This window comes from Leopardus geoffroyi, chromosome C1 (assembly GCF_018350155.1).
Source record: "Leopardus geoffroyi isolate Oge1 chromosome C1, O.geoffroyi_Oge1_pat1.0, whole genome shotgun sequence".
In the NCBI taxonomy this organism is placed as follows: Eukaryota; Metazoa; Chordata; class Mammalia; order Carnivora; family Felidae; genus Leopardus; species Leopardus geoffroyi.
Window position 1 is genome coordinate 165,851,468 of NC_059328.1, and position 24,547 is coordinate 165,876,014.

A 24,547-nucleotide genomic window follows, 5' to 3' on the forward strand; every position below is an offset into this window, starting at 1 on the left:
ATGTATTTAACCAGACCCTCATTGATTGGCATTTAAATGGTTTCTGGCTTTTTTTCCTGGGTTATATTTAGGTTATGTTTAGATTATATTCTATAATTCAAAGAAATATTTTCAAATGGCTTCACTTGTCAGATGTTAAGGAAATATTTCACAAAAACCTGGGAACTTGGAGTTTAGTTTTAAATAGATGTTTTCCTGTCTACAGTCAAGGCTTATATTGACCTTTTCCTTAATGAATTTCAATCTGGTGACTGTTGAGTTTCAGCAAGTATTTATTAAAGTTTTCTGTAATCTGTGGTCAGATTAAATAGAGGAGATGATTCCTGTGTTTAGGAGTACGATGCCTGTCAAATTTCAATTTATTTGTAGAAAGAACTTTTAACATCAGATGTTAGTTCCAAGGCTATAGAAGCTTCTAAAAATGTTGAAAAGAGTTGAAAGAATTACAAATAAGTTTAGTGATGGTGTCACTGTAGTAGTAGGAAGATTAGCAACATTAAGAATTAAAGTAGTACTACTTGTATTGGTAAGAAAGAACAGGTATGATAGAAAATTCTGTGCTGGTGGATGAGGAGACAGCATAGTATTAATAGTTTACCTGTCAGCCTTTTGCCTCTTTGGCAAAGGTTTAGAAGTTCTCTTAGACTCTTTCTATAGTCTAAGATATCTATTTCTTAAAATTTTTCTATTTGTAAAATGCATGATGGTTAGTTCCTTATTTAAGGAAATAACTCTGAAGTTTCATTTGTAATTCATTTGGAGAATTAAGTTATAATGGTTATTTTAAAATAGCTTTATTGAAGTACAGTTCACAAACCATAAAATTCACCCATTTTAAAGTGTATCCCTTAGCAGGGATAGTTCCTGAGATTAGTGTTTGAGAGTCTTTTCTGAGCATGGTTGGGGTCCTTCCCACTGTTTCTATACAGGCAAATTAACTGGCCTACAGTATTGCCTTTATTTTCAATAAATTAACCTATGTCCTCCCAGTTGCCTTTTACCAAATCCTCCACTGTTTTGAGAGTGTTTTAGGCTTGAGCTTCTTCATGCTGTGTTGCAAACAAAGTAATTTTCTTTGGAAAGAGATTAGGAGCTATTTTTTGGTTTGTGTTCCCTTACCCTCTCCCTCCTCCACTCCTGTAAAATCTCTGAGCCTTGATCCTGGAGGCGAAGGGAGGAGAGAGGAGCAGCAGAGCAATGGCATGCTTTTCTCTGAGGACATCCCTGCTTTAGTAGCTCAGTGCTAGGGAGAAGAGAGAAGGAAAACACATCATCTTGGTTCGCTTCTCCTGGCAAGATACCAACTCTTTGCAAGCCAGGCCAAGGGTGATTGGGATCCCAGTATTAGTGTAACACTCCAAGTAGAACCTCTGCCCCACCAGCTAAGGTTGGGTACTAGAAGTGAGCCAATCTCTTCCCCACTTCTCCCACATCTTGGTGGTATGTGCCTGGAATGTAACTTTAGGAAAAGGTAGATGAGGGCAGTGTTGTTATATGGAAAAGGATCACAGGTTTTTCTGAAATGAAAAAAGTCTTCACGTATATATTTCAGAGAAAAGAAAACACACATCCACACAAAAATATGTGTGTAGATTTGTATATATTATGTTCACAGTAGCATTATTTATAGCAGGCAAAATGTGGAAACCTATGGAACTTTCAGCTCTGCGAGGGGAGAGGGACTGAACATTGAATTAGTGGTTCAATCAGTCATGCCTCTGTGATGAAGCTTTCATAAAAATTACTAAAATGCAGGTTTTGGAGAGCTTCCATGTTGATTAACACATGAAAGTGCTGGGAGGGTGGTGCATCTGGAAAGGGCATGGAAACTCAGCCCCTTTCACCATACTTTGCCCTCTGCATCTCTCTTTTTTTTTTCATCTTAACTCTTCCTGAGTAGTATCATTTTATATTACATTGACAAGCTAGTAAAAAAAAAATGTGGAAACCCAAATGCCCATCAACTAACGAATGGGTAAACAAAATGAGTTCTGTATACATTGGAGTAATAGTTCATAATTTTAAAAAAATGAAGTACTAATACATGTTATAACAGGGATAAACCTTGAAAACATTATCTAAGTGAAGCCAGTCACAAAAAAACACATATTGTAAAATTCCATTTATATGAAATATTCAGAATAGACAAATTTATAGAAGTTAGTGGTTGTCTAGGGCTGAATATGTATGTGGGGTTGGGGGGGTGATGGAGAATGACTGTTTCATGGATATGGGGTTTCTTTTTTGGGGTGAGGAAGATGTTCTAAACTTAGATTTAATGATAGTTGTATATATCTATGCATATACTGAAAAACATTGAGTTTTACACTTTAAATGGGTGAATTTTATGGTCTATGAATTATATCTCAATAAAGATGCTAAAATAAAAGATAAAGTCTAGTCACTTGTTATCTTTTAAAATTTACAAGATATATCTACTTTTTATTCAAATACTAATCAGGCCAAACTTGCAGAGTTTCTGTAATTTTACAAGTCATAATGGGGTCATATTTGCTATCTCCATAGCCAGTCATTTGTATACGTGAGGAACATATTGTGATCTAATGTAATTTACTTTTTACATAGTAAAAAGTTTCATAGTTTTCTATCTTGTATTCTATACTGACATTTTGAGTATATTATAAATTTATTGAACGCTTTTTTTGTGATACTATTTATTTATTTATTTATTTATTTATTTATTTATTTATTTCTAGTGTTGTCATTAAGTTCTCCAATTTAAAGATTTCCGTCTTTATTCTTTTTTTGTGATTCTCAGAAAATTTACTGCTAGTGTTAATAATTTCTAACATTTGTACATCAGAAATCACTGATTTGAAAAGTGTGACATGGTGAATATAGTAATTTTTAACCATGTCTCTTCAAATATTTTAGTATAGTTATTTAAATCATGTAGAATATAGTTTATATTTAACTTGCTATTTTCCTCTTTGATTTTTCTCTCCTCTGTGTAATAAAGAAAAGAGCATTTGTTTCACTAGTGGTTCTCTTGTGCTAGATATTTATAGTAACTATTTTGTCTCTGAAATATCTGGTTTTTTTTTTCTTTTTGTTTTGTTTTTTGTTTTCTGTTTTACAAGGGCATCCCAGTGTTGCCTTTGTCATTGTATGAATTCTTAGGAAAAAAGGCGAGATAATAATAGTCCCTCTAATTTCTTCTATCATTTTAAATTCTCATAGAGGTTTCTTTTTGCCCCAGTAAATTGTTCTCACAGTAAAAGTAGGCACAAATATCAAAATATACTTTTGTCTGAATGTATATGAGATATAAAAACCTGTTGTTTTTAAATTTGTTTTCTTTTAGTAGGTTGTAATGCTTTTCAAATGATTTAAAAGTAACCTTGGAGAAGGGTTACCTTAAAAATGTCTTAAAGTATTTATATATAACATAAGAAAAATGTATTCCAAAAACTTTTTTCAGAAATTATAAAATGTTTGTTTTTCTAAAAAGACTTGAGTAGCCATTATTCCCCACATAGAATAGATTAAATAGATTTAAATATGAATAGAATAAATTAATAGAATAAATAGATAAAATAGATTTAAATATGACTTAGAAAATTGGCATGTGATATATTGGATTATTCCCCCTTCTTTTTCAGGAACTCTTGGTGTGATAACAGAAGCTACAATAAAAATCAGACCAATCCCTGAATACCAAAAGTATGGCTCAGTAGCTTTCCCTAATTTTGAACAAGGAGTAGCCTGTTTAAGAGAAATTGCAAAACAGGTAAAAACAAACAAACAAAAAAGAACAAAAACCCACCCATATATATTTATAGTTTAAAAATTCTGCGTAACTGATTTTGTATGTCACATATAATCTTCATATTTAGTTGTGTTATATATGTGGTTTTTCCCCAGTTCTGTATGAAAAGGTAATGTAAAATCATCCCTGTAAGTGCAGTTGCTATTTCTTTATTTCTTGGTTTAAAGAGTGCTGTGTGATTTTAAGCCAAGGTAAGGTATATACTTGGGTTGATGGCTTTGAATGACTCTGCCTTTAATGAATGTTATGTTTTCTTAAATTATTTTTAGGTAAGATATTTGTGATTAATTTGAAGTAATATATAATTTTTCTTAAACTAAGACATTTATTGAAATTAAAATAAATGGCTGATTGTCAGTGATCAAAAATATAGAAATTAAATATAGGTAATCAAACTTTATCAATACTTAGAATATGCTACTACTAGACCCTACTTTGTTTTATAATAGTACCTAGGCTATAGCTTAAGTTAAATAACATAATATAACATAATATATTTAGCTATAAGTTAAGAAGAATTCCCATTTTCTGTTCCCTTATTTAAAAAAAAGATATAATATTAAGGATTTTTAAAAGACTAGGTCGTATCAAGTAATTTTATTTCTGTATTCTGTGTATCAGTGTAGAAATTCTTGCATTTCTTTAGGTATTTGGTTCATTATTTGAACTACGATGGTTTGTGAAAAATTCTCATTTCAGCATTTCACAGTGGGGAGGAAATCAAGGGAGTATACTGCAGCCTGTTTCTTCTTGCTTTCTCCAAACTCCTGGAGTTCTTTAGTACTTCCCATCAGCTATATGCAACTAGAATCTTGAGGCAAGGGACCTTTCCAACCTGACCCATATAGGTCAGCCTCCAGGTATATCATGAGCAGAGTGAAGCGAGGATCTGCTGAGGCAAAGGAATGATATCCAGCAAATGCTCCATATTCATTGTGGACTCTTTCAAGTACGGAAATGGAAAGCGGTCAAGAGTCTTATCTTCCCACCATTCTACGACATAAATGTCTTAAAGAAATTTAAAATAAGCAAAAATATTTCACAGTTACATATTTACCATTTTTAGGGTTCTTTCTTTCATATATTCAGTTTTGCTTTCTGAGACATTCATTTTTTCCGTTAGTTTTCTGCTTGGAGGAGGTTCAGCTATATGTCACTTAATCTAACAGTTGACAAGGATAATTTCTATAATTTCCAGGTAGCTTCAGTTACTTATCAGTTAAATTGCTTCCTGCATTAAGATTTAACCATAGGCCCCTTAGTCTTGATTGTCTTCCTGCTGGGTGGGAGAATAATTTAAAAAAGAAGTATAGTCCTAGAATGAACATTCTTAAACTACTGGCAGGTTACTTTGGTGGTGGTAAAGCAAAAACAAATGTTAATAGTTGAAACTTTTACAAGAAGAGCTCCTAATTCCTAGAACCTTGGGGATATTATGTTATGGTTAGGGTGCTAGAATATATAGTTAAGTATTATGCTATTTGCTAAAATAATGAGATGATATAATATTTTAATATTATTTTAATATATAAATATGTAATATACATTACATATTAAATATCAATATACATCATATATTTAATGTAATATTAAATATTATATTTAAAAGCAGGACTACTGAATAAAGGAGAAGTGGAAATAAGTTTCAGGAGTAAATACTATTTGTTATTCTGACATGATATCTGAGCACTGAGTAGTAAAGTTCAAGCGTGTTCTGATACTTGTCACTAAAACCTTCCACATTTAAAGGCAAAGGAAGACAATTTCAAATTTAAGATAGCCTAGATGTTAAGGAATAAAAGAACTAATTGCAAAGTGTTATGGTTTTGCCTGTGAGTTAAAACCTAGAAGAATGGAAAGCTAAGTTTTCATGTTGTTTTTTGTTTGTTTGTTTTGCTTTGTTTAGAAAATTACTGCAAGTAAGTTCGCCTATTAAAAATCAAAACAAACCAAACATTTCCCATTATTAGATTATATTTTCTTATCAATTTCAATCTCCCTTAATGATTTTTTTTAAGTGTTTTCACCTTGTATTATAATTTATTCTTGGTGTTAAGTACTTTTATTTGTTTCTGTCTTTGTTAAGCTTTATTATTTCCCCTCCCCAAAAAACTTTGTCATAAAATTTATAGTTCGTAGTAGCTCTCTTTTTCAAGTTTTGAATATGACATCTTTTTAATTGGCTATTGTTGTCTCCATTTTTTATGGCAAAATAAGCAAGAATGCCACATTGGATTTTTAAAAATAATTACAGAATCGATAAAACTATCTGATTTATATGTATTTTCAACAAAAGATCTTTGATGAGGTCACATTCAGTCTATGTTGGTCAAATCTGCCCCTTCACAAGCTCTCCACTCTGTAGAACACAGATTTAGTAGACTTGTGAAAAAATGTTGCTAGGTGATCTTGGAAGTAAAGGTAGACATATTTATGCTTTTCTCTTTTCTGCATTGTAAATATGTAAATATATCTTAGGTTTCATTAATGAGAAATGATGTACAAATATATCAGAATCCTAAATTTATAATTTTATTAAAATGGAAATATTGGATTTAAACATAGTTGCTATAATCTGATGCAGTTTTTGTTACAATTTAATATATGCCCCTGATAGAAAGTAATAGAGAACTACTTGTGCTAATGAAAAGCAGGGGGTGAAATTTTCCTTCACCCTTGCATAAGTCAGTAAAAATTGCGCTTTTACTCGTTTTAAAAAATTCTTTGGATATTCACCAGTGACTGTAATCTAAATTGACTACACAAAACTGTATTGGGTATGTAGTTTGGAATAAACAAAGGTGATAGCTGATAGAAAGTGCTACCCTGTGGTTAAAGACCTTAAAGGAAAGCTCCCCTCTAATCTATAGTTTTAATAAATTGGTTCTGTGTACTTGGTAATAGACAGTTTTTAAAGGCATACATACCACGTGACTAGAAAGTTTGTCTTTCTTGAAACTGATTAAAAAGCCTAGATAGATACTATTTTATTTTCAAATATTGTATGAATGAAACAATTGCTAAGAATAGTTACTGTGATTTGGAGATATTCCACTGTTTGAGGAACATATATATTTTACTTCTGCACAGATAGATAAGTATGAATGTTTACCTGCCCTGGAAATGGGCAAATGCTTGTATTATGGCTTAGAGACATTTACATATTAGTTTACGGAATGTACAAATCTCATATGTCAAGAATGGAACGACGTGTGCTGCCCTGCTTTGTAACAGTATTCTCAGGCAGAAAAATTGAGAAAATGATCAGATTTTGGCACTAGTTGTTCAATTTGCAATTTGGAATTTCAGCTGATAGGAAGAGAATTAAGATCCATTAAAATAGATGATACATGGTTTATGATTGTGCCAAATTCTTGATTGAATAATGAGTTGGCTGGTTGTAATTCCTCACTGTCACTTCATAGCACTTCCATTTTTACGGTATTTTCAGACTCAAGTTGCTTTTGAAATGGGAAACTGTATTTTGGATATGTATCTTTTGGAAAGGAGTATACATGATTGTTTACAAATAGCAAAGTGGGCTCTTTGTATATTTTCATCACTATTCTTACTGAAGGAAATAAATTAAGCAACTTTATGCTGACAGCAGAAGGATTCTACTAAGGTCTCTCATCTAATCTTTGTCCACGTGAGGATTGTCCTCTTTCAATACTTCACTGCCTTGTGAGGAGCTAGAAAGGAAGATTTAGTAGAAGATTAATGTGATTCTATCTAATAAATGGCAGTCCAGTATAATCTCCATCTTAACTCAGTAGATGGGTAAGTAAGTGATTTTTAAGACTTTGAGAAAATAGATTTCTTACTGTAGCCTCTCAGGGGAGAGGAAATATTGTTTTTTAATCAGAATATCAGTTTCAGGTATATTTTATTATTCTCTTATTGTTTGTTTAGAAATAATGATATCTTTATAAAGTTTTAAGGGAAAAAGGGTTGAAATAAGCTCAAATTGAGCAGTTTTTGAAGTCTGGGATTTTCCCTTCCCAGTAAAAACTTAAGAGTTATGCCCTGTAGTATTGAGGGAGGACCATATGTTCCATTAAGAGGAAACACTGTATGTGTGGCACATTTCCATATGCATTCCTCCGAAAACTGTCTTTCTCAGTATCAGAACTAGGTTTGTAGAATTACAGATTGAAAAGGGAGGTTTTTCTCTCCCTGTCTTTTGGCAAGGTGTGGCCCATTCTACCTACCATCACTTTTATTTTAAACAGTTTAAACTGATAGGGTGTTGTTGTTTTTTCTAGAGAGTTTAGACCATAATTTGGAAAGAAATACATAGTTCATATTTGACACCTCAGACTATTATGTCTCAATTCTGAATTATTCTGTCTTAAACTTGACTTATCCTGGAGGGGTTGAAATAAATTGAAAGGAGTTAGGTTTAGCAATTACATTATAAAATAATTAAAACTGCTTTATATTCAGTGGTAATTCTTGGAAATAATAATTTGTTATGTGTAGAAAAAGGCATTGTTATTTTAAATCATTATGTGTGTGCATGCACGTGTGTGTGTGTGTGTGTGTGTGTGTGTGTGTGTGTGATGCTTTTCTCCCTCTGAGGCAGAGAAAATAACCTAGCCCCTAGCCAAAAGTTTGATTAATTGGATTCTTTACTATGTGATCCAGCAGAATGTGTTAAACTTGAGGACAGTTACAAGACATGCTTTTAAGCAGGAGCTACTCAGAACAAGTCATTATACATGTACAAAGTGAAAAATGAAAATGATGAACTAGAGACTGTTTGGCATTATTGGCTCTTCCCTTAAATAAATGGAGGGAAATATCTACTGTATAATATGTAGCTGTAAGCCAGTATGTGACTTCCAGTAGGACTAACCAGTTATACGAATAGCCTTAAATACTGTCTGATTTTATCTGTGGTACCAGCTCTGAGGAAGAACCAATTATCTGTCTACATTTTAAGTTTTTATATATAGAAATTTGCAGTTAGCAGAATTCTTTTCACATATCCTTTTTTAAACATTTTTTTGTTTATCTGTATGTGAGATAGTGTGCTCTTAACTTTATATTCAACAAAGTATATTGGATATTGTGTAAGTTAAATAGACATGATTCCTGTCTTCTAGTAATCACTAAAGATGTTGCATATCATGATAAACTTTATATGTTTAAACTTTTGTATGGCTAGGTACAAGGAGTTTGGTATTGGAGTTTTGGCTTCTGATATAGTGTGAGGTTACTAGACTATGTCCAAAATAGACTCAAGGTTTAGGAGTTTGGGCTGTTCTAGAGTCTACACTGAATGTGTGATTTACTTCTTGAAGAAACAAGCCTTTTCAATTCAAAGGTGTTAAAATTTCTTTTGCTAGTATTTAGTAAACTAAGGGAAACCCTCACAAATAATGTGTCACATCTGCAGTGCAAGTTCTGGTTTTCTCTGTGATAAGAAAGAGATACGAATTAGTTCCATAAAAACAGATTTTGCAGAAATCTTTTGATGTGTTTCTTATAGGGACTTTTTTTTTTTTGGAGAAAATGGTTAGATTGAGAAATCTGTTGTTTTTTTTAAGTTGTTAGTAAAGAGAATTGTACTCAGAATTAAATAAGACTAATGAGAGTGGTTGTTATTTATTTTTCAGGTTTATATATTAAATTCCTGGTTGTAACATCATTAAAGGGAAGAAATTGTCAGCAGTTTGACTTAGTCTCGTACTAGTGCTTTGAGGTCAATGTGATTATTTCTTTCTTCTTTCCTTGGGTAAAACAAAGATCATTGATATTTCCTTAAGGTCCATAATGAGTTTCTCATCTCTTTTCAGACTACTTATTATATATAAAGTATACTTGGGTACAAGTCAGATGACATTAGATATTCTAGTAAAAATAAATTTATCATAGTAGGAAATAAATCAGTTATTTTATTAACTCCATTTTGAGTAAACAGTTTTTGTTTGATGTTCCTTAAATTCCCTGAATGTATTATTAACCCACCAAAAAAATTACTTGGTAAAACTATTCTCTCTCAGGTTATTTCTGGTCCCATACCACTAGGGGTCACTTTAACTCAAGAACCCTTTTCCCCCTTTCTTCATCTATGGAATACTCAGTATAATTGAAAAGCATGGGAGTGAATTTAGAGCTCAAATTCTCCGAATTTGTGATGTCTCTAACTTTTAAAGGAAATATTTTTAGGTTTTCAAATTAGTTTCATAGCAATTGAAACATAATGTAGTCTTAACCATAGGTAGTGTTACCCAGATTGAATGTTGTTTTTTAAGAATAGAAACATTATTTTGGTCTTTCGATTATAGGAACTTACAATTAGTGATACTGGCAAGTTTTCATATAAAATTCTAAGAGACTTTTCTGCTTTTTTTTTTTTAGAATGATGCACAGTGATTTGCAAATAATCAATGGCCAGAGGATCATAAAACAATCTAGATGCTGTTCTTTAATTTGGGTGCTTTACTTATGAGAATTTTCTTGTGATGATAACTAAAATACTCATTTACTGACTTTTTAAAAAATGACACTATTAAAACATGAGACTTAATAAAGCTGTGGTTTCATTTTGATCATTTTTTAAAAGCCAGTAATGAAAACTAATATTTATTATCTACATACAACAAATTCTCTTTAGCTTTTTATTCTTTTTTGATAAGTGTTAGTAGTTATTCTCATTTGATAAGTGTCTGTAGCCATCTACTCTGCCTCAGTACAAATAGGAACAGTCCATGACTGACTCAGCTTTATATGACTCAGCTGTCAAGTTAAAATCATATTCAATATTATTGAATATTTGTTGTTATGTGTACCAAGTGTCCTGAAGCTTCCTTACTTATTTTTCCAACTTTTTAATTTGAAACCTTTAAGCATACAGAAACTTTGAAAGAAGAGGATGGCGATCACTTGTATGTTTATCTTGTATATTCAACAATTGACTTTTTCTTATGTTTGTTTTAAATGTTTCTGTATGTGTTTTCTGGGCCATTTAAAATTAAGTTGCAGACATCATGGCACTTGATCTCTAAGTATTTAAACATACATCTCCTAAAAATAAAGGTGTTTTTCTTCACAGCCACAATACTGTTATCATGTCGAAGAAAATCAACAGTAATTTCTTTAATGACATCCAGTGTTCATTCTATAAACAGATTATTTCAGTTACCCAAGATGTATTTTATGGATAGTCTTTTCAAACCAAGTTTTTATCAAGGCCTGCATATTTATTGTATTTTAGTTGTTTCAGAGATTGATTTCCACTACAGATTTATTGTACTAAACATACTTTCCCCCATTTTCTGATATATGTGTCTCTGTGCTGAATGTTTTCCCTAATAACACTTGATACAGGTACAGGGGTAGTAGAAACTAGGTGACGGTAGGAGATGGAATTTACAAGTTGTTGGTACAAATTTAAAAGTTGTTTTTGGGGAGGGTAGATGGTTGGCTGGCTCAGTCAGTAGAGTGAGGATTGTGAGTTCAAGCTCGACATTAGGTATAGAGAACTTAAAAATAAAATCTTAAAAAAAAAGTTTCGTTTTTTGTTTTTTGTTTTTTTCTAAGAATGACAGAAGGGCTCTGAATTCTTTCGCATATGTTACTGGTGTGCTTGAGCCAAAACATATAAATATGTATGTAATATGATATTGTTTATTTCATGCAGAAAAGAAACTTGGTCTAATTAGGCATCATATGTGTTATTAGAAGTTGATACACCTGTTTGAATAAGAGCATTTTACGAAAATTGATTTTTCTGTAGTATTTTGGAAACTGGTTTGGCTTTTAGAAGCACAGCCTAATTACAAAGATACCCTTATACCAAGATTTGAAATTACTCAGGTTGTGTGTGTGTGTGTGTGTGTGTGTGTGTGTGTATAATAACTGTATAACACATAGTTTTCATGTAATTTTTGTTTCAGGTATGACTTTAAAGCTCTTTGTGTTGTGTGTGTGTGTGATGTATGTATGTGTGTGTTAGGTGATTTTTTGGGAGGCTTTGTGGTCTATTTGAAATATTCCTCATCCAGCAGTCAAGATATCTTGGTCCTAGTTTGTCTACTTAACAGTCATATGACCTCAGACGAGTCTTTTAATCTCTCTGGTTCTTATGTCCTCATCTGAAAAATGGGGATAACACCAGTTCTGCTACCCTGATGGGGTTATTTCTTATATTAGAGACGTGAAAACAACCTGGACATCACAAGATTCTATAAAAGTAAGGCAATAGGTTATTGTTATGGTATATATGTAAAATTACCTAATACTGTTTTCTTTAGATTTGGCAGTGACTTTTTAAAATATAGATTGAATAATATCACGTTTAGTACCAAAGGTGAGTAAATTGTGTAGTGCTCAAAATAAGAATCTACTCAGTTATTTTGTTGGATGAAATAAAATGTGTATTGTGAGTGGTTTTATAAAATTATTTGTTCAATTAAAAGTAAATGATAGCAAAAATGTTGTAATGCGCAGTTATGTGTTTTGTTCTTTTGAATGATCTGCATATATCTTAATGTTGTATGGATACAAATTTTATTTATAAATGTTATTAGCAGAAGATAAATGTTTAAAAAGTTTATGACAGTCAAAATTTTGTCATGTGAAAGCAACCTCTTGGTAGAAGTTTAACCATGTTAAAAATTTGCATAGAAAATAAAATTGTCGTTAGGGTGCAGCTCACTTTAATACTATGGAAAAGCTGTAGCTAACTTAAATCTTGCTAGTGTTTGTATTGTAGTATTTCAGCATACAAAATTTATATGACTGTCTGTTCTCATTTTTCTTTCCTTGCAGCTTTTAGTGTGGTGACTAGATTAAATTTAACACTGGTACAGTTCTAGATATATAATGTTACCCTTCAGAATTTTGTTGCTATTTTCATGCCTTGAAAGATTTTAGAATTCTGGTCACTGATAGTTTTTCTTTTTAAAATGGATTATTGAAAGGGATAAAAGGAAAACAACAGTTCTTAGAGTTATGTATGAAGACATCACAGATAATTTTTTGAGGTGTTTTTGCTCAGAAAAATTCTACCATCATCTTCTTCATTTTAAAAGTATATAAGAATCTGAAGATACATTATAATTCACAAATGGTATAATGTTGATTGTAGTCTTTGAAATTTCTACTTTGTTCTAAAATAATCTACTTCAAGGCCCAATATTTCTTTTAGGTATTTCCATAGATCTTTGCTAGGCATTGAGAAGATCTTGTTGCTGACAAAGATCTGGCAACATATATGTATGTGTATTATATATATAGATTTCTCTTCCAAATACTTTATAGAAGTCAGTGATGTTTTATCATCTTAAAATTGTATAAAAAGTTAAGATTTTTTTTACTGTATATATTCTTAGGAACTAAGCTCTTGATGTCACATACAGAAAGATGGCATTTACATTCTACCTGTGTAGCTTCTTTACAGTATTAAATTTGTATCACATTTTTTCTTTTTAAAATAGAGATGTGCTCCTGCATCTATTCGCCTCATGGACAACCAACAGTTTCAGTTTGGTAAGTAAGGAATGGTCATTTTAAAATCTGCTCATGAAGCCCCAAAATTTGCGAAACAGCTGTTACATGCCAGGAAGAGTACTGAATACAGAGCTAGGAAGATGAATGTCATAGTCCCTGTCCTTCAGGAAGCCCTTAGTCTAATGGTGACAGACAATTACAGAAATGAATGAGTGCAGGATTGTTAGAGATGCTATGAAAGAAGAGTGCACTGGATGCCCTGGGTGCAAATGAAGGAATGGTTGAACCTGCTGGACTTTGCTGGATGTCAATATGGGGATTCAGGAAAGGTGCTTTTTTTTTTTTTTTAATGTTTATTTTTTAAGATAGAGACAGAGTGCAAGTGGGAGAGGGGCAGAGAGAGAGGGAGACACAGAATCTGAAGCAGGCTTCAGCCTCTGAGCTGTTAGCACAGAGCCTGATGCAGGGCTCGAACTCATAAACCACGAGATCATGACCTGGGCTGTAGTTGGATGCTTAACCGACTGAGCCACTCAGGCTCCCCTAGGAAAGGCTTCTTAAAGGAGGGTAATGCTTACATTAAATCTTAAGGGGAATAGAAGTTTGCTTGGGATGTTTTCCTCTTCCCTCCTACCAAATTTGTTCACTCATCAGGAAAAAAATATGAAATTGTGAGACCTCAGTGGCATCTTTGTACTTCAAGTAGTTCGATGTGGCTCAAATAGAGGGTGGGTGAGAGTTGTTACAAGAGATGAAGCTGGATGGGTGGAATAGGGCTTTGCAGGATCGATTTGGATTTTACCATGTCAGCAAAGGGATTTACATCTGAGAATGCTCCATTCTGCTAGCATTATGCAGGGTGGAGTAGAATGGTGCAGGCGGGGAAGAGGAGTGGAAATGGTTCAAGAGGCCAATTTTGGGGGCTTTGATCAAGGAAGCAGCGATGGAGATAGAGAGTAAGGCATAGATTTCCCAGAGCTCAGTTTGCCAACTAGATGTGGAAGGTGGGTTGAGGGCAACTCCAAGATTGCTGATTTGACTGGGCGGACTGATGAACAGTCTAGGAGAGAGATGATGATTTGAGGGAAGAGACATTACAATGGGTTGTTTTTAAGGTACTGTTGGAATATTCAGGTAGAGAATTGAGTAGCAGGTAACCATGTTTCTTTTTCCCCCTTTTTGCGTTAAAGTATTAAACTTTCTGACTCTGTTTATCATCTTTTTAATTCTCATTTTATTGCTTTTATATTTTTTTCCATATGCTGAAATTGAGTTTGGAACTTACGTTTATAGAATTTAAGTATCTTCAGAACAGTCCCTGAAATTATAGGAATGATTGCTCAATAGTAAACAATAATGGCTAAGATAGGCAGACTTTTGTTTGTTCTATTTAAGAGTAGTTTAGGTTTTAATTTAGGGAAGAGTGATTATATAGTATAGAAGCTGAAAGAAGTCAGGGGTGCTTGGGTGACTCAGTTGATTAAGCATTCCAACTTCGGCTCAGGTTGTGATCTCACGCCTTGTGAGTTCAAACTCCAGATTGGCCTCTGTGCTGACAGCTCAGAGCCTGGAGCCTGCTTCGGATTCTGTGTCTGCCTCTCTCTCTGCCCCTCCCCCTCTCACACTCTGTCTCTCTCAAAAATAAATAAACATTAAAAAATAATTTTTTTAAAGAAGCTTATGGAAGTCATGTTCATAATATATCAAGAGTTAGTTTTAAAATTTGATTCTTTTAAGTCATAGCTGTTATTTCTTTAAGTAAATTATTTTCAAAATACTATACTACTGGTAAAAGTTTAAGATAAGTACATCCTTTAAATAATTAAATAGTTAAATGGAAATCAAGCCTACTGTGTTTTGGCCTGCCTTTAGAGATCTAGGTCTTAAGAGAGCCATGTATCTGATTAATAATGCTTTTACCCATTTATATGCTATTATTATAGTGAGTTATAGTCATAAACACCTTTGTAAAATTAACTATAATTTGACTAGATTTTATTTATAATTGGGATATATAGCAATTTAAGATGAAGGTTTAAAGAAAATGTCCTTCTGGCTATCTCTCATCCCTGTTCCACATTCTCACTGCTGTATCTAGGAACATGCTGTAAGGTAGGCTCTACCCTCTCTATCTTGACTATGTCTTTTGTCTCCTTCCACCCTTTACTTGGCCGCCAAAGTGATTCTTTGGAAAGACAGATCTGTTCCTGCTTCTCAGCTATCTATAACCTTTTTGATTTCTCACTACCTGTTGAAGCCTTGCCATCTACATATCTTGCCATGGCTCCATGATCACGCAGCTAAACACAGCAAGGGATGTCCAGGACTTTGTACCAGCCATATGGCTTATTGGCAGTGTTTGTACCATACTCCTTAACAAATCACAAGTCTTATTATTAGATGTTAATATTTTAAATTTCATTCCTACCTCTTGACACAACCCTTAGTTCATTATACTGAAATGATTTGTTTTCAGTGTATTGAAGTAATAGGTATCATTGAGTATATTGAAATGATCTGTAGAATTTCCTCTGAAACACTAAATTTTGTCAAATTTAGGGGATGTTTTTTATTCATTTTTATATCCCCTGCACCTGTCATATGACAGGTACTGACATGTTGATTGACTTAATCATCTACTTAGCCAAAGAGGATGAATAAATCTTGGAGAGCACGTAGTGTAGTCCTAAGCACAATGTCAATAGCACAATTTATCAAATACTCCTTACAGCTGTCCCTAAAAGTAATATTCTCAGTTTAGAGATGACTCAAAGGCTAGATATTTCAGCCCACAGGTCATATGTGGTAGAGCAGGAGTTGAACCCAAATCTGTCGGACTCCAAGGCCCAAAACTTTTGCCACTGTTTGAGATCATTTCTTTGAAATGTAGATATTTATTAAATAATTTAAATTAAAAAAAATTGTAATGTTTATTTTTGAGAGAGAGAGACACAGAGTGTTGAGTGGGGGATTGGTCAGAGAGGGAGACACAGAATCCAAAACAAGCTCCAGGCTCTGAGCTGTCAGCACAGAGCCTGACGCGGGGCTCAAAGTCACAAACTTAGATCATGATCAAACTCAGATCATGACTTGAGCTGAACGGCCGCTCAACGGACTGAGCCACCCAGGCACCCCAATAATTTAAAATTTTTAAAGTAACACTGTAACAACACAGCATTTACTAATCATACTGTTTAGTAAATCTGAAAACTTAGTTCCTTCATTTACTATAAAAAATAAAACACAGTAGTCAGAATATATTTAGAACATAATTAATTTGAAAGACAATGTTAATTTAATAAGTAAAAGATAATAATATTCCCTTAGGTTAATACTAATGCTGACCCACTTAAAGTTAGTATCACTTTTATAATATTATTCTTCAGAGCTAATGTGTCAACTCTATATTTGGGATACAGGTGACTAAGTCCCACTAGTGTTAATGGAAATTGTGCAAATGAATTTCCATGTGTTACGAACATTTACCCTTAAGGACTATTCCACATCAGTGTAGTAACATTTGGAGTCCTCATACATGGTGTAAAGATGTGTGGATCAGAAGGATCAATTGTGGACCAGTTTCTTGCAAGAACACAACTCACACACTCATACATTGATGTTTATGTATTTCCAGTTGTTTAAGTAGGAAGAATTCTATTTAGGACAGGAAGTGAATATTTTGATATGTTATTTCTAACTTTATACTTGTTAGAAATGGTATCTCTTAAGGCACTGATTATGTTGGGAAAGCATTTTTTGACAGGTTACAGTAAAAGAAAAAAAATTTCCAAACATCTTGCTTGTGATCCAGGTACTCAAAAAGATTTCTGGGTTGATCTCTATCTAATCTGGCCTTCATTTGTCTTTTGTTTTTTGTTTTGTTCAGTTATAGCATGGATATCTAACTCTTAATCTCTGGTTAAGACTTATGTTCCTTGGTCTTTTATATCACACAGTTTCCTGTTGTAGTCAGTAAAAATGCAATAAGTATTACAGATTCAGAATCTAACTTAAAAAAAAAAAAGAATGGGGGGGAAGACTACATACAAATCATAGTCTTTTCCCCCTAGAAATCTACCCTCTCACCCCCAAAGAAACTAGTTTGCTATTTGCACCAATCTTAAAGAACAGATCTATACTTTAAAAACAAACAAAATCCCCAAATCTTAAAGCTTGTTAAAAAAATAAACTTTTTACTTGGAGATAATTTCAGATTTACTAGAGACTTTAAAATTCTTTATAAAAATTCTATATAAATGGTATGCCCCATTTTTCTGAATTGGCCTTATAGCACTAAAGCCAGATGTATCTGACTCTTAAATCTAACAGTCACGGGAGTTAAGAAGTTGCTCTGAAAACAATGAGAAAACAGTAAAAGACTTTCACTCAATTAAACTCAATCCGCAGGCAAAGATGTTAATTTAACAGACTCTGAGACACCGTTTATGTTATTCTGGCAATTTTAACTCTCTGGGTGTGATTAAGGAAGCAATTACTAGTTTTATGCCAAGAATTCTGGAAGAATTAGGAATTAATTAAGAAACAACCTTAAACTTGGCATTGACTCCATATTTGGTTATAGTTCTGAATGGTTTCTGCATAATTAAAAAAAATAAAAGTAAAACCAGCCACCATTGGGTGTTCTTAATGAAATAAAAATTAATGAAGTGATTTTACTATGTATAAACTATACCACTGAAAGATAACCTAAACTATATGTAGTATTAATTACATGTGGTAATTTGAGTTCAAAAAGAAATGAGAGGTTTAATAAACAAATAGTTGTGACTTTTGAAAGAAGATAAAGATGAAAGATGTAAATCTTAATATCAGTATGTTATACATAAAACATAGGAAGATTTTAAAAATTTGGAGTCATGAAACATTCACTTTTTTTAGGAAACTAAATTAAACTAGCCTCTTAATCTTCTGAAAAACAGAATTTGCTGTTAATTTAAAATATGAACTTTTCTCTTCTTAGGTCATGCTCTTAAACCTCAGGTTTCCTCTATTTTTACATCATTTTTGGATGGCTTAAAAAAGTTTTATATTACAAAGGTAAGAATTTTTATTAACTGCCAAAATTTTAAATGCTTATGGTACTAATTTTGTCTCCTGCCTTCTCACCCTTCACATGTACCTATTATTATGTTTTTTCATGAATGTAAATTTCATAATTATTTTTCATGTTGGAATAAATATTTTATTGAGTAAATCAGTTATTCATTTAATTTCAGAAATTTTCATTTTTTCCCCAGATTTGAAGTTTCTAAAAATAACAGTACATTAAACAGTTTCATGCATGTACAATTTTTTATAGTTTGATTTTTTTATAGTAGATGTCGATATCTAGTGTACTAAGAGTATGGATTTTTTTTTTTTTTTTTTCACTGAATTCCTTTTCTAAAGGGTTATACCAGCTTACACTCTCATGATACACAGGTGCTGTTTCTTTGTTGCATCCTTGCTATTCATGTAGGAGTTTTGTTTTTGTTGTTTCAGATTTACTGAATGCAGGGGGAAAGGTGGTATTTTTAATGTTTCTCATTGAAACTCCAATGAGACTTAATCATTTCCTTGTATTTCCTGGATGTAGTTTTTGTGTGAAGTAGTTGAATGTGATTATTTTGCCAGGGGTGGCAGCTTCATGGTATTTTTTTCTTGGTGCTTTGCTGTGTACCCTTTGAATAATGGAATTGCTAGATGCCTTTGTTACAAATGTTGTAAATAATTGAGTCAAGTGACTCCCTTTTTTAAAAATTTCGTTTAATATTTATTTATTTATTTTGAGAGAGAGAGAGAGAAAGAGAGAGTGAGCAAGTGCAGGCACAATCGGGGGAGGGACAGAGAGAGAGGGAGACACAGAATCCAAAGCAGGCTCCAGGCTCTGAGCTATCTGGACCAAGCCCATCGTAGGGCTCAAACTCATGAACTGTGCAATCATGACCTGAGCTGAAGTCGGACACTTAACCTACTGAGCCACCCAGGTGCCCCCAAGTGACTCTGTTTTTAGTAAGAGTTTTTCTTTTTGGTGCAAAAGTTTCAAGTTTTTATATATTTTTCTGTGATTATTTAATCACTTCTTTTTTTTAATGTTTGTTTATTTTGAGAGAGAGAGAGGGAGAGAGAGTGAACTCACACATGCGGAGTGGAGGGCGGTTTGCAGAGAGAGGGAGAGACAGAATCCCAAGCAGGTTCCTCGTTGTCTGGGTGGTCAGTGCAGAGCTGGATGCAGATCTCATCCCATGAACCGCAAGATCATCACCGGAGCCGAAATCAAGAGTTTAGATGCTTACCTGACTGGGCCACCCAGGCACCCCTATTTAATTACTTGTAAGCTTAGAAAAGTCTCCCTTTCTCCAGAGCTATAATTGGGACCATTTCTTCTCTCTCTTGGGTTTTTCTTAAGTATGAATTTAAAATTTTTAATCTTTGTTACTATTTGAATTTATTTCAATTTTACGGTGTGAGACGAAGATCTGAATTAAACTTCACTTTCCGCTCCAGTTGCTAACCAGTTGTAGCAGCACCATTAACTTCCTTACTTTGCTTACAATTGATTTGTCATGTCTAAGACATCTTCTTATGTACTTTCAAAAAGTGGACCCCATTTTAATGTGTCAAATACTGTATGATCTCTTATACATAAAATCTAGAAAAAAAATAAAAAACTAAGTTCATAGATACAAAGAACAGACTGGTGATTGCCAGAGATGGGGTGAAGGGTAAGAGAAAAAGGCAAACTTTTTGTTTTCAGGGGTGGAGGGGTAGAAGGAGCGGGTGAACTGTTTTTGTTTTTGTTTTTGTTTTTAGTTTAAATGAATTTTAAAAAAGGTATCACTTTTTTAAAATGAGTTTTTATTCTTGAAAAATTAAGTGGATTTAATTACTATAAATCTACTTGGTTTTTAGAATTTTTCTTGTTACCCATCATTACCTACCTGTTTATCAACATAGAAAACTTTTAAAAACTCTTCACCATTTTAGGGAATCCGTTAAGGTTTCTATCAGAATTGGAATAAATCTGTATATTAGTTTGAGCAAGAATTCACAGATTTATTTACTTAGTTCAGGCATTCTAGAACATTTTAGACACATTTTCCTAATGAGGTTATATATTTTCTTTTATGATTATTCTCAGATATTTTTCATTTTAATTTTATATGTAAGATCTCCTTTGAAAATGTTATTAAGAAGTTATAGTTGGTATGTTAGAGAAGAAATGGTCCCTGTTAGTTTTTACTTTTATCTACATCCTATATCTTGCTAATTCATTATGTTCTATTATTTTGGTATTTTTATTTGTTTCTTTATTGCAGTTATAATTCTTACAAGTTATTTGCTATATTACATATCAATATGTCATTTCTACTGACACCATGGCATACTTTGAAATTAGGTATTTTCTGTAGTTTTGTTTATAACAACCTGAACAGGTATATTAAACATTCTTTTTGATTGACATGTGAAGTTCCAAAGCTCGATTTTTAGAGTTGGTATGTTTGAGCCCAGGTCAGAAGGACAAAAAGAGCAAAATGTTTTTGATTTACTGTTTCGCAGGTAAAGATTTATCTATCTATCTATCTAAGTATATGTCTTTTTTTTTTTTTTTTTTTGTAGTTTAAAGGATTTGATCCAAATCAGTTAACTGTTGCTACATTACTATTTGAAGGGGACCGTGAGAAGGTTCTTCAACATGAAAAACAAGTGTATGACATTGCTGCAAAATTTGGGTATGGCTCTAAGTTCATAATGCCAAGAGAATGTTAATCGAAAATTCTGGTATCTGTAAGCAGTTGTTAATGCACCCCTAAAGGATTAAATTTGTAGCAATATATGATAGTCAACTTAAAATGTTGTGTTGGTTACTTCCAAAATTTGCAGAAAATTTGATTGGTATGTTGCTCTTACTTGTGTAAGCATATATATTAGGATATATTAAATATTTTATTACATTTTTCCATTAATTTTATAATATTTGCTTTTGTTATGCTAGAGTAAAATATGAAAAAATTCATAGTCATCTTACTATTTAATGGTAATAGTATATATATATATAAAACATGTTATTAGTATGTTTGTGAAAGGAAATTTTTTAAACAAAAGAATTTGATAAATTATCTATACTCCACCCCTTGTCACTTACTGTTTTCTGCTGGTATAAAGAAACAGAAAACATTTCACATATATAACCAACTGAATAATGACTGGGTGGTTTCTGTCTGTCTGCTTGATGGATTATGAGATTGATCGATGAGAACTGTAGTGAAAACGCCATTTATCAGGACTACATTTTTCCCTTCCCTTTTTAAATACGTAAACTAAGTTTCCTGGATACAAGTTGTCGTCGTCGTCGTCTTCTTCTTCTTCTTCTTCTTCTTCTTCTTCTTCTTCTTCTTCTTATTTTATTATAATTTCAGAGTATAAAATATGTATGTATGCTTAATCTGAGTTCTTTGTAAATATTTACTTTAGTTTCCCTTTTTTGCTATTTATGAGAACAAATGAGCACTTAATTTGTAGCCTTGTGTTTTAGAATGCCTCACTTTTATATATTTTTCTCACTATGATATTCAGCTCTTTATTTTTAGGATTTCCTGAACTTTGTGTTTAAAGTGCAGAATTCTTAGAAAAAGATCTAATCTTTGGCTTAAGTTTTGATTTACTTTGGTACTGTGTTTGAGTATTGCAAATCAGCCTCTCAGTTTTATTCTTACCTTATTCTGAAATTGGCAAGTCGAATTAGTAAAAGATGAAATTCACTAATCTTTTACTTTTCCTCTCTCAGAGTACCTTTTTTGGGAATTAACTGATTTTTTTAACTAAATTAATTAAGAGTAATTGTGCCATAAAAATTCATTTAATAGCCAGAAGACTTAGATTTCAGGTTAATCTCTGAATTTATTTTTGAAATATACATGTACCTATTTTTTAGTTTCTAAGTTATGTGAAGTATATATATAATTTGATTTTTAAAACATTTTTCTTAAAATCCATGGTATTAGAAATAATTAAGGGGATTTAAATTAAAATCTTTTATATATAAATTAAATCTTTTAATTTCTGTTATAGCCTTAAATATTAAAGGCTGAAACTTTTAAAAATTGTTTTTTATATATTGAAATATTTAATTGGGATGTCAAAATTATTCAGGAGCACTTGTAGGGAAATGGATGCTATAATATTTGAATTACTTTATATGAGGTTAAATTTGCTTAGTTTCACCTCAGTCCCCCCAGTGACCCTTCCTGCCTCCAGCATACACACCAACACATGCATACAGATGCAGAGAAATTCCACTTTGTAGTATCTCTAATTGTAATTAAAATTCAGAGTAGCCAACAAAATCATTACTAGTTAGTAATGTGCTACGTTTCCTCTTGGACTGGGGTAGGATGATGACAAAATGCCTTTTTGTGTGAGGTAAGACGTAATTCTTCAACTGTCTCTTCTTGGACATCACTGTTGATGCCTGGTATATACTAGACACTTAATTGAACATTTGTTGAAAGAATTAATGAAGCTGAATGTCATTCCCTGACATTTTAAATTCTATTTCATTTATGTCTAACTGCTGTGCCACCCTTAAAAGAGCATATTTTAATCTTTAGGTATTTATTAGAGCCATTTTGTCAGTTTTAAGTTGAGCCACCAACTGTCACGAACTCCCTTGTCATGTAATGTAAGTCTTGTTTTTCTCAAGTGATTCCAGACATTTACAACTTAAAAGTAAGAATGAACTTCTTTAAGGTGAATCCAGGTCTCTCTGGATACGGATAGTGAAGCCCCAGAACTCTTGATTTAATTCCAGCAATTTGTTTATACCAAACAAAACTTATATCAAATTCATCCATTAAAAATAGGTTATAGTAAATGAGATACCTATTTAAAGCAGGGGCAAAGCATTAAAACTCAGACTCTGATTGAGGTCTCATTTTTTTTGCTATTGTTATTTGCTACTTACTAGTTATGTTATAATTATAATTTCTTAATATGCTTTCATCCTGTCTTCCTTCATTTAGATTGCAGAAATCTTCTGTATTGATAATCCAGGCTGTAATTAGATGGCTTAGGGCTATTTTGATTTTGATTTGATACTTGGAAATATCTCCATGTAGTTTTCTAGCACTCTTGGTTTTCCTCATGTTTCTCTGTACACACTAGTTCTTGGTTCTAATCACTGAAATATTCAGAAATATTTTTCTTTTCTTTTTTTTTAACTTTTTTTTTTAATCTTTATTTTTGAGAGAGAGAGAGAGAGCACGAGCATGGGAAGAACAGAGAGACAGGGAGACACAGAATCCTAAGCAGGCCCCAGGCTCTGAGCTGTCAACACAGAGCCCAACGTGGGGCTCGGACTCATGAACCGCGCGAGTCCATGACCTGAAGTTGGACACTCAACCTGCTGAGCCACCCAGACACCCCTATTTAATTTATTTTTTAAATTTGCATCCAAGTTAGTTAGCGTATAGTGCAACAATGATTTCAGGAGTAGATTCCTTAATGCCCCTTACCTATTTAGCCCATCCCCCTCCCACAACCCCTCCAGTAACCCTCTGTTCTCCATATTTAAGAGTCTCTTATGTTTTTGTCCCCCTCCCTGTTTTTATATTATTCTTGCTTCCCTTCCCTTATGTTCATCTGTTTTGTATCTTAAAGTTCTCATATGAGTGTAGTCATACAATATTTGTCTTTTTGTGACTAATTTCACTTAGCATAATACTCTCTAGTTCCATCCACATAGTTGCAAATGGCAGGATTTCATTCTTTTTGATTGCCGAGTAAAACTCCATTGTATAGCTATACCACATCTTCTTTATTCATTCATCCATCGATGGACATTTGGGCTCTTTCCATATTTTGGCTATTGTTGATAGTGCTGCTCTAGACATTGGGGTGCATGTGCCCCTTCAAAACAGCATCCTTGTATCCTTTGGATAAATACCTAGTTGTGCAATTGCTGGGCCATAGGATAGTTCTATTTTTAATTTTTTGAGGAGCCTCCATACAGTTTTCCAGAGTGGCCGCACCAGTTTGCATTCCCGCCAGCAGTGCAAGAGAGATCCTCTTTCTCCACATCCTCACCAATATCTGTTGTTGCCCGAGTCGTTAAGGTTAGCCATTCTGACAGGTGTGAGGTGATATCTCATTGTGGTTTTGATTTGTATTTCCCTGATGATGAGTGAAACTGAGCATTTTTTCATTTGTCAGATGGCCATCTGGATGTCTTCTTGGGAGAAGTGTCTGTTCATGTCTTTTGCCCATTTCTGCACTAGATGTTTTGTTTTTGGGTGTTGA

General features: G+C 32.9%; 1 protein-coding gene across 2 annotated transcripts in view; it reads left to right on the forward strand.

The window, feature by feature from the left end:
- The window catches only part of AGPS (alkylglycerone phosphate synthase), a 144,519-nt gene that overhangs the window by 81,512 nt on the left and 38,460 nt on the right, over positions 1–24,547 (forward strand). For both annotated transcript variants that reach the window (XM_045480298.1, XM_045480299.1), the window contains exons 11-14: positions 3,624–3,751; positions 13,237–13,288; positions 18,231–18,307; positions 20,870–20,982. In XM_045480298.1, the coding sequence (XP_045336254.1) occupies positions 3,624–3,751; positions 13,237–13,288; positions 18,231–18,307; positions 20,870–20,982 (370 nt within the window). The remainder of the gene's footprint in view (positions 1–3,623; positions 3,752–13,236; positions 13,289–18,230; positions 18,308–20,869; positions 20,983–24,547) is intronic.